This window comes from Loxodonta africana, chromosome 5 (assembly GCF_030014295.1).
Source record: "Loxodonta africana isolate mLoxAfr1 chromosome 5, mLoxAfr1.hap2, whole genome shotgun sequence".
NCBI classification, from domain to species: Eukaryota; Metazoa; Chordata; class Mammalia; order Proboscidea; family Elephantidae; genus Loxodonta; species Loxodonta africana.
The window spans coordinates 155,871,233-155,883,494 of NC_087346.1; the positions used below are offsets into that span (position 1 = coordinate 155,871,233).

The following is a 12,262-nucleotide window of genomic DNA, read 5'->3' on the forward strand; positions in this document are numbered from 1 at the left end:
TGGCTACCCTAGCGATCACGACATGCATCCCTTACTTATACCAAGCAAAGCCAAACTCGTTGCCATTGAGTCAATTCCAACTCATACAACCCTAGAGGACAGAGAAGAACTGCCCAAAGGGTTTCCAAAGAGGCGCTGGTGGATTTGAACTGCCGACTTTTTGGTTAGCAGCCAAGCTCTTAAATCTGTACATTTACTGCTTCCCGGGCAATGCAAGAATCTTCTATAGATTAACTCCATTAATCACTTCTCCTGCCTTTTATGTGCTATCGTTATCATAATATTTTACTTCCAAATAGGTTTTAAAATCCATAAGACATTAGTATTACTGTTTTAAATAGTTAATACCTTGTTTTTATGAAAACAACGCGTGTGTTGCGCGCCTTTTGCCAACCACGCAGCCCCCTCGTGCGTTATTTTCCTAGGGGCCCCGTGTGCGTTATACGTGTGCATGCATTACCTACATGGGCATGTTATTTGTGAAAAATACAGTACTTGTTTACACTTTTCAGTGTTCCTCATTATTTCCTTTCCTTAAGTTTCAGGCTGGCTTGAAACTCAAGTCATTTTTCATCTGTGCTTCAGTATCTCCTGAAAGGCAGCAGTTCTGCTGGCAATGAACAATCTCATACTTGGTTTGCCTGAAAACATCTTCAATTTACCTTCATTCCTGAAGGATAATTTCACTGGTACAGGATTCCAGGGTGGCAACGTTTTTCAGTACTTTAAAGATGCCACCCAATTAACTTTTGGCATCCATCATTTCAGTTCAAAGTCAGCTCTCGGTCTTAAAGTTGTTCCTTTTGAGGTTATGTGTCTTTTTTTTTTTTTAATCTGGGTGATTTGAAAATTTGCTTCTGCTCCCTTCTATTATTGTCCATCCTTTTTTCTCTTTGCGCTACAATCTGAAGATATTTTCTCCCTGTTTACTACCCCTCTACTCCATTCTGTCTACTCTGTTTATAGGCATCAATTGAATCCTTAATTTAAGCTGAAGGATTTTTCAGTTCTAGAATTTGTATTTGCTGCCTTCTTACACATTACAGGTCTGTGGCGAAAGTTCCCATCTTCCCCTCTGTTTTTCTAAACTCATTAGCCACAGTTGTCTAAAAGTCCCTGTCTACCAACTACGAAGGTGGAGAACAGAAACAGAAATGTTAAAGTTGGGAACATACGGGTAAAGAAGAGAGTAAGGTGCCAATATGAAAAAGACACAACAAAGGCAAGAAATACAAAAGATTTAAAACAAAGGCATGAAATATAGAATGAGCCGCCCCCATCCCCTGCCGATGCCAGCCGTCAGAACAGCCGTCAGAACAGCAGCCACAAGTTCCTCCTGAGCCCGCACCATGTGCAGGCCCTGGCCTAGCGCTTCATTGTATGAGCTCACTGAATCCTCCCCCAAGAAGCCTGTGGGCCCAGGGTCCACTGAATCCTCCCAAGAACCCCGAAAGATGGGTCCTAATCTTTTCCTTTTGTTTCCTGGGTAAGAAACAGAGCAGAGAGCCTGGAAAATGGCAGGGCCTGTGTGGCCAGGCAGCTGTCTCTGGAATTCTATGCGGCCTCCTTCTTGCTCCTGGGGCTTCCTCATGCCTCTGGAACAACACGTATTTTATTCTGTCTTGGTCGATAAGTATGTGTGTGACACTGAGTAAAACAGCACAGCCAGAACCAAAATACCCAAGCTGAGAAAACTTGTTCTGCCGTGTACCAGCTGAACAGGTGAGTTACTATCAGTCTGACTGACATCTCCACCTAAAACCTGAAGTGATCGAGGTCTTCCGCACAGGGGCCAAGCGTATGTTGCTCCGCATTTAATGTGTGCTATTTTAACAAGGGACTGTACCCGGCAGTACAGTAAACCACAAAGTGCTATACAGCTACTCCTCACTTATCTACTACCTCGTTATCAAACATTTTACATTTATGATAATGGTAAAAAATTTACTATCTGACTATTTTGCACATTAACGATTCCTCCAACTCACACAATCCTCACCACATGTAGCTCGTCCGGGTTTGGCGGAGGGAGGAATGGCACTGCCCCCAAGGTATTTAACCCCAGTCTGGGACCCACGGGTCCCCTGACACTTCAGCTCCTCCTGGCTTAAGCCTTTTCCCCCTCCTCCCAGCACGCCCCACCCTCCACCCCATACTCATCTCCCACGCAGGCAATGACCAGCAGGTGCCGGGAGCGGGGTGTGGGCAGCTCCACCTCTGCAGAGTTGCCCCCTGGCCGAGGCCCAGCCCACGCCGCCCATTTCCTGCACCCAGTGCACCACAGGGCCCGAGCCTGGGTGCCAAGCGGCTGAGGATGCCCAGCGAGCAGCCTGCAGCATGGATTCAGATTCTGGCAAGCAGAGCAAGGGTGAGCCCCTGACTGCCACAGGTACAAAGGGGTCGAAGCTGCCCAGCTGGGCCGGGGAGGAGGGGAAGCCAGGGCAGGAAATTGTATTTTGTATAACACCAATTTTCGCATAACAACCTGGTCTTTGAAACCTACCCATGTTGAGCCGTGAGGAGTAGGTGTGTGAGACCACAGGATTAGCACTTGGTTGTTCCTTACTTACATATTCGACTCTAAAACCAGCTGGTGAGCTTCAAGACAGGAGGGACAGTATCTTCTTCATCTCCAATCTCTGTGCCCAGCAGAGGTGCCCTGCACCCGGCAGAGGTGCCCTGTGCCCGGCAGAGTGCTGTGCTAAAACGCACTAAACATCTAAGCATTTAATCTGGCTGTAGCACATCCAGGGTGTAATGTGTTAATTCTACAGAGACGAGCTGGCCAGTCCAAAGTCGTCCACATCAAAGGTGAAATATCCAGAAATTAAATCTATTTCAAACTCTCTCGTTTACGTGGCACATCTATCCCATAAAGCTATCTGTGCTGCATTGGTCTGCATGTGTTTAGCAGTTTTGAACACTTACATACCCTATCTCCCCCGCCCCCGCCCCTGCCCAGCAGCCACACAGCGCGACACCAACATACTTTGCAAACTTGACAGTGGTCGCGTTCCGAGGCACGAACCCGGTGTGGAACTGAATCTGGAACACCTTCATGGATGCCATCTGCAGAGAGAGCAAACGAGGGGTTCCTGACCCTGAGGCGGAGGAGGAGCAAAGAGGACTTGCCTTCCCAGACAACATCCTCCTCCCAGGAACAACAGTTGCTGGCAAGTCGCAGGACAGTATTTCACATTGACCACGCTCCCAGGGACACACAGACTGAGTGGAGACAGTGCCCTCAGGTGGCATGCTGTGTGGGGGAGGGAGAGGAGAGAGGTGGAGAGGGCCAGAAGGAGGGGACAGGAGCAGGAAGGAGGAGACTGAGAAGGCAGTCCAGTCCCCGGGCAGCACACGTTCCTGGGACCCCAAACAAGCAGCTTCACGGCTGAAGCCCAGCACACCAATGAAGGCTATGTCGTCCTGTAATGCTTGAGGGGGAGGTTGGAAATTCCAGATTTTTCAGGCTAAAATCCCCTCTGCCTTGTGCCACGTGGAAAATGGTAGGGACTCCGTGAGGTATTTATGTGATGGAAGCTTAAAAGCTCCTGCTGGACAACTTGGCTTAACTCCGAAATCCTCGACAGGGATCGCCAATGAAGCCAAAGAAACAAGTAAACCTCAAGTGCCGGCAGCGGCCACCGCAGGATGTGAGACAAGCTGTGCACCGAGAAGGGGCCCGTGGAGACACTCACCTTGGCCTGCAGTCTCCCTCCCAGGGTGGATCTCGCGTGGTAAATGACGATGAGCACATCTCCCTGCACCGTTATGCCCAGGGGAATTACTGCTTTGCCATCCTCAGTCTTAAACTCCCTGAACAACAGAAGGACAAGGAATTGTTGGCCCAAGTCCAACGGGCAACACTGCGATGAAGAATGACCTGCAAAGCCTGATGGGTCCCAGCAAGAAAGCCAAGATCCTTCTGAAGTTGCAAACGCTGAAATTCACGCATTCTTATCTTGCTGACTTTGGCACCAATGAAAACAAGCTACTTCCTGTGGTGTTTTTTTCAGGAAGTTACTTCCAAGAAGCTACTCCCTGAGTACACACTAGCCACAGGAACTTAACCAAACACGGCAATGGCTACAAGCCTGTGTGATTCAAGCCTGCTCATCTGGCTCAAAGCCACCAGTCTAAAGCAAAGGTCAAAGACGTTACAGCTCCAAAGCTATCTACCTAAGCAAATGTTTTTCACAGCATGGTTAAATTTTCTCCTTAAGTTGTCCTGAAGCATGAGAATACACAGAAATCAGCCATGGAGCAAGCATGCTCCGTGTATGAACTTACTTCATCTTGTCGTACTCCTGGGATGTGGTGGTCACACGCTCGTCTCCAACGTAGACCTCACAGAAGGGCCGGCAGCCGTTCCTCTGCTTGCTGAACAGGGGCACCGGGGTCATAACGATGGCTTTCACCAGGATAGGCTTGCTGTGGGGCGTGATGGGCTCCTCTGCCACCATGTCACACATGTACTCGATGTACCTGCAAGGCCATTTGGTACACTGTGTCACACGTGTGCTCTACGCTCCTGCAAGGCTATCCAGTACACCGTGTCACATGTGTATTCTACGCACCTGCAAGGCCATCCAGTACACCGTGTCAGAGGTGTACTCTATGTATGTTATCAATTGAATGGTGTCCCCCCAAAATATGTATTGTAATTCCTAACCTCTATACCTGTGGTTATAATCCCATTTGGGAATGGACTATCTTTGTTATGTTAACTGACAGGATTAGTATAGGATGTGTCTTCAGTTAACATCTTTGAAATATAAAAGAGAACAAATAACCAAGCCCGCTAGCAGAGATGGGAGAAGACTGATGCCAAGATACATGGAGATCTCCAAGGAACCAGGAAACAGAAGCTGAAGAGACAAAGATCTTCCCCCAAAGCTGACAGAGAGAGAAAGCCTTCCCCTAGAGCTGGCGCTCTGAATTCAGACTTAAAAAGCTGTACGAAAATCAATTCTATTTGTTAAAGCCATCCACTTGTGGTATTTCTGTTACAGCAGCACTAGATAACTGTGAACGAATTTGGTACCAGGAGTGGGGTTCTACTCTAACAAATACCTACAATGTGGAAGTGGTTTCGGAATTGGGTAATGGATGGAGGCTACAAGAGTTTTAAGGTGGGTAATAGTAAAAGCCTGGTGGTACAGTGGTTAAGTGCTTGGCTACTAACTGAAAGGTCCAGTGTTTGAACCCACCAGCTACTCCACAGAAGAAAGACGTGGCAGTCTGCTTCCATAAAGATTAATGCCTTAGGAATTCCACAGGCAGTTAGTTGTACTCTGTCCTATAGGCTTGCTATGAGTTGGAATCAACTCAATGGTAGTGGATTTTTGGTAGTATAAATGGGATTTTTAAAAAATTTCTCATACCAATAGTCCACTGCTAGAATACAGAAATTCATTCTTGTATATGGACCTTATATCTTGAGGGCCTACTAAACCCACTACCTGGAAAACCATTTTTGTATTTGCTTTGGGAAATGTTCACACTTCTTCTATTTTCTGGAAAAGAGTAAATAGTATTTTGTATGATTTCTTCCTTAAATGTTTGGTAGAATTTATATAGACCTGAGGTTTTCTTTTTCAGAAGGTTCTTATCCAGAATTTCCATTTTAAAATAGATACGGGATTATTGAGACTATCTATTCATAATAGAGTGAGTTTTGGCACTTTTCGTCTTTTAAGGAGTAAGTCCCTCTCATCTGCATTGTTGAATTTATGGGCACAGAGTTGCTCAAAGAATTCCTTTATCACCTTTTACGTCTGTGGGGTCTGTAGTCACATCCCATCTTTCACTCTTGAGATTGGTCATTTAGGCCTTCTCTCTTTCCTTTGCTTAGATCACTGACGTCTTGCTCTCTCACAGAGTGTGGGGGCGGGTGGGGCGGGAGGTGGTGGTATTCATGTCCACTTTGAATCCCCCTGCTCTGTGGCCTCTACTTTGATCGAGGACCATGTTCAGGCTCTTTCAGAAGGAACACGCCCAGCCTCCGCCCCTGAGTCATCATTAAGACCATGCACACTGAGAAGGGTTTGTGGAGGGAAGTCAGTCCTCAGGCCTGAACCTCAGAAAGATCGCCCTCGCTGCTGGGGGCTGGACAGAGCGGGCAGGAGTAGACTTGAGGAGCCATGGCATTTCGTGAATGGAGTGGATGCAGTGCAGGGTGAAGTGGGGGGCGGGGGGTCCTGGCTAGTCACAGCCCTGATAAATCACTTTATTTAAATTGCTGAGTAAAGAGAGCCAACTTCTGGCTGACGCAGAACAACAGAAAGCAGGAGGTTTTTGTCTGACCCCGCACTACGTAACTGATCGTGACATGAACCATCAGAGCTCACTAGTGTACTCATACCCAACAGCTACCACATAGCAGGGTCCCATGAGTGAGCAGGGACAGTGTGATGACATCCACTTCTGTTGAGGGGCGACCCCTTAAGCCCAGAGAGCAAGTGGCTACGCTGGGGTCAGACCAGGCTTCCTGGCCACACTCATGGGAATATTAGCGCCCTATGAACTGGCAGCCACCACAGGCTCAGGAGTCCCACCAGGGTTTAACTTCACTGTGCTCAATCTCAGACGTCTTCATCTGAACAACAGGCCTTGTCACAACCATGTGGGGCCCGTGTGGAGGCATACACGGCAGTGAGTGCGTGACCTCAGACTCCCTCACCAGTACAAGAGGCCTTATCAAGACCACCTCACAGGGCCCGTGACAGGGTGCACACGACAGTGAGTACAGTCTGGGGGAGCCAGCCACAGGATGACAGTGCTCCCCTCAGGCAGTTTCCTCCATGTGAAGTGTTTCTACTACTTATTTCCCCATATTTCTGCTCAGCCGTGCTCGTGGCTATGGCCCTGTACCTGTGAGGAGACCACCTTGGGTCAGCCAAGGAGACCCAGTCGTGGGTGACCCTGCACCCAGCACGGTGAGGTGCAGATGCACACACCTTTTGTGGGACGGCCAGATGCCCGGTGGGCAGCGCTTCATGCTGAACATGTACACGGCAGCCTCAGCGGTGGTGAAGAGACGGCAGAAGCACAGGAAGGAACAGACCACCACGGCCGACGCGGCTCTCCCATCCTGCAGGAGAAAGGACACGGGCACTGTCACAGCTGTCACAGGGGAAGAGGCCACACATTCCTTGTCTGTGCTCCATGTATGGCCCCCACCAAGCCTCATGCACAGCAGGCAGGAGTGAGGGCTCACCATGGCTCCTACCAGCTTCCTTGTTACCTGTGTACCTAAGGGAATAGCCTTACTCTTGTCCCTTTCTGTTTGGGAATGCAGGTGGAAACCTGGGTGAGCATGCCTGGAACTGAGCGCTCAGCCCAACAGAGACCTGTGGGAACCTGGGTGAGCATGCCCAGAGCTGAGCACTCAGAGCTCAACAGAGACAGGTGGGAACCAGGGTGAGCATGCCTGGAGCTGAGCGCTCGGCCCAACAGAGGTGGGAACGTGGGTGAGCACGTGTACACAGCTGCTGCAGTCACTGGCAGGCTGTCCTAGGCTATGCGGCAGGGAGGGCTACAGCAGGGCCAGCGAGACGGATCGTGGAGAATGCAGGCCTCTAGACTTGGCAGAACCCCAACCTGTCCACACCCACAGCCAGACCATGGAGCCCAACTGTAATCACCGTGGGTGGGGTGGGGTGCAAGCACTGTCTACCTAGGCTGCCCAGGGATGCCCCTCCCTCCAGACTGGGGCTGTACAGACACCTGCCCCAGGCACCAGTCTAGTGCCCTCACCCACCCTGGTTATCAGCCCGGTGCCCTCACCTGCCCCAGGTATCAGCCCGGTGCCCTTACTGGCCTCAGGCATCACCTTAGCCACCCTCACCTGCCCCAGTTATCAGCCTGGTGCCCTCACCTGCCCCAGGTATCAGCCCAGTGGCCTTACTGGCCCCAGGCATCAGCTTAGTCACCCTCACCTGCCCCAGGCACCAGCTTAGCCACTGTCACTTGCCCAGGGTATCTGCCCAGCACCCTCAACAGCTCAGGAGCCCTCTCCAAGCCCCCTTTGGAGCCCCGGCACAGCCAAGGCCTGGCCCTGCCCAGCTTCACGTTTCTCCACATCACTCATCACCACCTGAGGGTCTACGGATGTCATGGGTATCTTTTCTGCCCCCCTCAAAAAATGAGAGCTTCCTACAGGCAGGGGTTTTTGTCTGTGTGCCATCTTGTCCTCTAGAATGTCCCCAAGGTTATGAACAGTCTGACTTATAACTGGCGCTAGCTTTGTGTTGAACAGATACATGAAATTATCAATGCTGATGAAAAACGCAAAGGCGAGCAATGAGCCCTACTCACCATGCAGTGCACCACGCACACGTTTTTGTGGTCCTGCTTCAGCCACGAGTACATGTCCCTGCAGATGGTGTAGAGGTTGTGGAGGCTGGGCGCCCGCCTGGCAGCCCAGCCACACTCAGACACCTGTGGGAAGAGGCACCCACTCAGTTCAGCTCACAAAGCCCCCGGGGCCCCTGCAGACCCGTTCATCCCTACTTAGCGCAGTCTCTTCTCTTTGAAAAACCAGGAAGGAGGGGTTTTGGCATCTGTCAGATGGCTTCTCCTAGGACCTGCTAATAGCAGAGGACACTCGCAGGCCTACAATGCTATCCTCCGATCCTGGGACGAATGCCATTCTGCGGGGTGTGCTGATCTTTTAAGTGCACCTGTATTCTACCTGTTAGCTTTTACTTACGTTTTTCTGTCTCGGTTCATAAGTTTCTTTGTGCTATAAAACTTCTGCACCACAGTGATCACTGGCTTCACAAGAAGGACTTAGCGCCTGCCCGTTCCTACGCAGTGGCTCAGTTTAAGCACGTGAACCATCAGTGCCCCGAGTGTTGATTTACCAAGGACTCCATCACCAGCATGTCCACTCTGAGGGTCCCCAGACTGTCTGTCACTTTCTCCCCCAGGTCTCCCCTCTTGCACTGATTTCCTTGGAAAGCCACCTGTACCATCCAGGTTTACAAACCTGCTAGCAAACCACATGACAGCCCCCTTCTGCGGTTTATTAGCTGTCTCCAAACCCGTGGCTTCTCTTCTTCTCCACTCCTCGTACTGTGCCATTTGGATTTCTTCTTCAAAAAAACTGTTCTTGTAATAGTTCCCCTACCCCAGGTGTATTCTTCTGCCTGCTCCCTTTTCCTTTCTAAAACCTCTCACCTGTGTTTGGCACCAAGAGCCGCTCTGGCTGCAGTAGGACTTGGGGCTTTGCTGTCATGGTGTCAGAACTGTGGCCTACAGTCTTGTGCTGACCTCTGAGAACTGAGGACTTGGGGCCTCTTTCTAGCCACGTCTGTCAGGCTCACAGCAGACCTGATGACACGGTGGGGGCCAGGGAGCTGGGCACCCACCACCTGGACAGACCAGCACAGCCCAACCTCTTGGAGCTTTGTGACTGCTACTTCCAGTCAGCTTGGGGATGCTGGCCCTCAGGGACTGAGGCAATAACTCCCAAGTGCCCAAAGCTAGATACAGCCACCCACCATGTCCCATCCTACCACCATGCCCAGGGCCACCTGAGGCTGGGGGGTGGTCCAGGGTGGAAAAGCTGTGCCTGGTAGCAGGGGCAGACTCCGGATGGGTGCAGCAGTCTTTGGGATGCTATCTCGCAGTGTCACTCCTCACCCACCCCAACGCTGTGTGCTGCAGTGTGCTCCCCAGCATCCCTACTCCTTCCTGTGAGGGAGCTTGAGCTCCATACACAGGCTCGTCACTGCAGGTGGCCCTTGTCACCCTCATGCCACGTGGCCCTCATGGAAGTCCCCGCTTTATCACATCTGATCTGGGGTTCGAACATCTGTGTCCTTCCAGGAGGCATTGTGTGTTCGGGTTTATGGCTTTCCCCACAAATATCAATGTCCCAAGCGAACAGTGTGTGCCAGTCGTGGCTTCTGGTGCCAATGCCAAGGCACCCCCCAGGCCCCTCCCTCCTGTGTGCCTGTCCTGTGCGGGACCCCGCGGCTGCAGCGCAGCCTGGCCATGGAGCCCAGGGACGTCTCCTTGGTGATGTGGTGTCATTGCTTCTCTACCCACAACAGCTGTGGGAGGGAGCGGTTCCTCGCCTCTGCGTGCAGCTCCGGTCGGTGTGGGGGTACCGGCCCCTACGTGGCCCCTGCTCCTCCCCGGTTCCACAGGGCTCTCTCCCTGGTGACTGTGAGGTGCCCTGCTAGTGCGTACCGCACAGCGGGCTCTGCTCCATGGTGCCGCTGCCCTGCCTGAGGCGCTCCCATCACACGGACCCTGCCAGCAGCCAGAGCTCCTGTGTTCTGCCCCAGGCCTGTACGGCCACTAACACTCACCCGATTGTGGAACCTGGAGGACCGGTACGTCCTGGGGGACAGGTTGTATACGGCGTAGTGCCCTGGGTGCTTGGAGTCCAAGAACAGCCGCACATCCTCTATGTTGTTTTTGATTGCCGACTCCACGCCTTCGGCCGGGAACGACATCACTGCAACAAGAGGAGGGTCAGCCACTGCGTGGTGACGGCCGTCTGGGGCCGCCCTTGTCCTGGGCTCACCTCACTGCCCCTGGAACCCTGCCTGGGGGCTAGGGAGCAGCACCCTGCAGCTCCACCAGCTACTGTCCAGTTGGATGGCCACATTCAGCCCCTGCCCCTCAGCCTTCAGGGACACCAGTCTGGGCCATTTATTGATCTTTCTGGCAGCTGCGCAGAAAGGGGCGGAATACAAGCCCACCACGCTATCAGCCACTCGCGTGGAAGATCTCAGCTAAAAGCCACCACGCAACATCTGCACTCTCAGGTCGTGCTCTCCGGCAGAGTAAAGTCCCACAGGGCCCTGACGCATGTGCAGTGGGCATCCAGCGTCAGGATGTGCTTTCTGGACACTTGCTGCCAGAGAGAGGGAGGCTTTAATGTGCACCTATCTCTGTGCCTCATCCCCTCCATGACCCCAGAGTTCCGGTAAGTGTGAGACCCAGGGGAAAGGGGCTGGGCTCCCGCACAGCCTATCACACAATCAGAGGCATCTCAACATAGGCACTGTGCCTCCTGCTGCAAAGCCTGTGAACCTTGGGTGTTCACAGGGCCTCACGGGACCTCTGGGCGCTCACAGAGCCTCACGGGACCTCCGGGCGCTCACATAGCCTCACGGGACCTCTGGGTGCTCACAGAGCCTCACGAGACCTCCGGGCGCTCATACAGCCTCACATGACCTCCAGGGGCTCGCAGAACCCCATGGGACCTCCAGGCGCTCATAGAACCCTGTGGGACTTCCACGTACTCAGAGAACCTCTGGCTGCTCACAGGACCCCTGGGTGCTCACAGGACCCCGCAGAACCTCCAGGTGCTCATAGGGCCCCACAGGACCTCTGGGTGCTCAGAGACCTTCCAGGTATTCACAGGAGCTCACGGGACCTCCAGGTGCTCAGAGAACCTCTGGATGCTCATAGAACCCCATGGGACCTCTAGGTGCTCACAGGACCACATGGGACTTCCGGGTACTCAAGAGAACCATCAGGCGTTCACAGGACCACATGGGACTTCCGGGTACTCAAGAGAACCACCAGGCGTTCACAGGACCCAGTGGGACCTTTCGGCATTTAAGAGAACCTCCAGGTGCTCACAGAACCTCGTGGGACCTCTTGGTACTCAGAGAACCTCCGGGTACTCACAGGAACCTGCGGGACCTCTGGGTACTCAGAGAACCTCCAGGTGCTCACAGGACCCTGTGGGATGTCTGGGTGCTAACAGGACCCCTCGGGACCTCTGGGCGCTCAGAGAAGATCTGGGCACTCATAAGACCCTGTGGGACCTCCGGGTGCTCACAGACTTCAGAGGGGCTCCAGGCTGTGACTTGGCCCAAGTGGCTGGAAAGGCAGAGCTAGCTGCCCCTCACCCAGCCACGCCCCAGTGCCCCATCTGACCTCCTGCTAGGGACATCCTGGAAGCCAGGAGTCTTATGACATATTCCCACAAAAGGAAGACTCAGAAGTGTATCCTTAGGATTAAACTCGGCAAACGTACCAGCAATTCTAGATGTGATGTAGGAAATATCCAAGTCTCCCTTTGCATAACTGAAATGAAAAAGAAAAGTGAATGGTTACTACAGGAAATACTCCACAGCTCAGTTACAGGAGCTGACACTGGGGCCTGAGTCCTGGGGAGCCGTGCGGGCAGTAAGGACTCAGCGTTGACACTGTACTGCCACCGGGGATGGATGTGCATGTCAGTGTGCGAACATATTACTGTGTATATGTGTACATGTGTGCGTGTGTGTGT

General features: G+C 52.4%; 1 protein-coding gene across 4 annotated transcripts in view; it reads right to left on the reverse strand.

The window, feature by feature from the left end:
• GAK (cyclin G associated kinase) overlaps positions 1 to 12,262 on the reverse strand; it is a 122,713-nt gene that overhangs the window by 31,307 nt on the left and 79,144 nt on the right. For all 4 annotated transcript variants that reach the window (XM_064286101.1, XM_064286100.1, XM_064286099.1 and 1 more), the window contains exons 12-18: positions 12,008 to 12,057; positions 10,323 to 10,471; positions 8,320 to 8,442; positions 6,960 to 7,093; positions 4,291 to 4,485; positions 3,699 to 3,816; positions 2,990 to 3,069 (exon numbers count right to left, since the gene is read on the reverse strand). In XM_064286101.1, the coding sequence (XP_064142171.1) occupies positions 2,990 to 3,069; positions 3,699 to 3,816; positions 4,291 to 4,485; positions 6,960 to 7,093; positions 8,320 to 8,442; positions 10,323 to 10,471; positions 12,008 to 12,057 (849 nt within the window). The remainder of the gene's footprint in view (positions 1 to 2,989; positions 3,070 to 3,698; positions 3,817 to 4,290; positions 4,486 to 6,959; positions 7,094 to 8,319; positions 8,443 to 10,322; positions 10,472 to 12,007; positions 12,058 to 12,262) is intronic.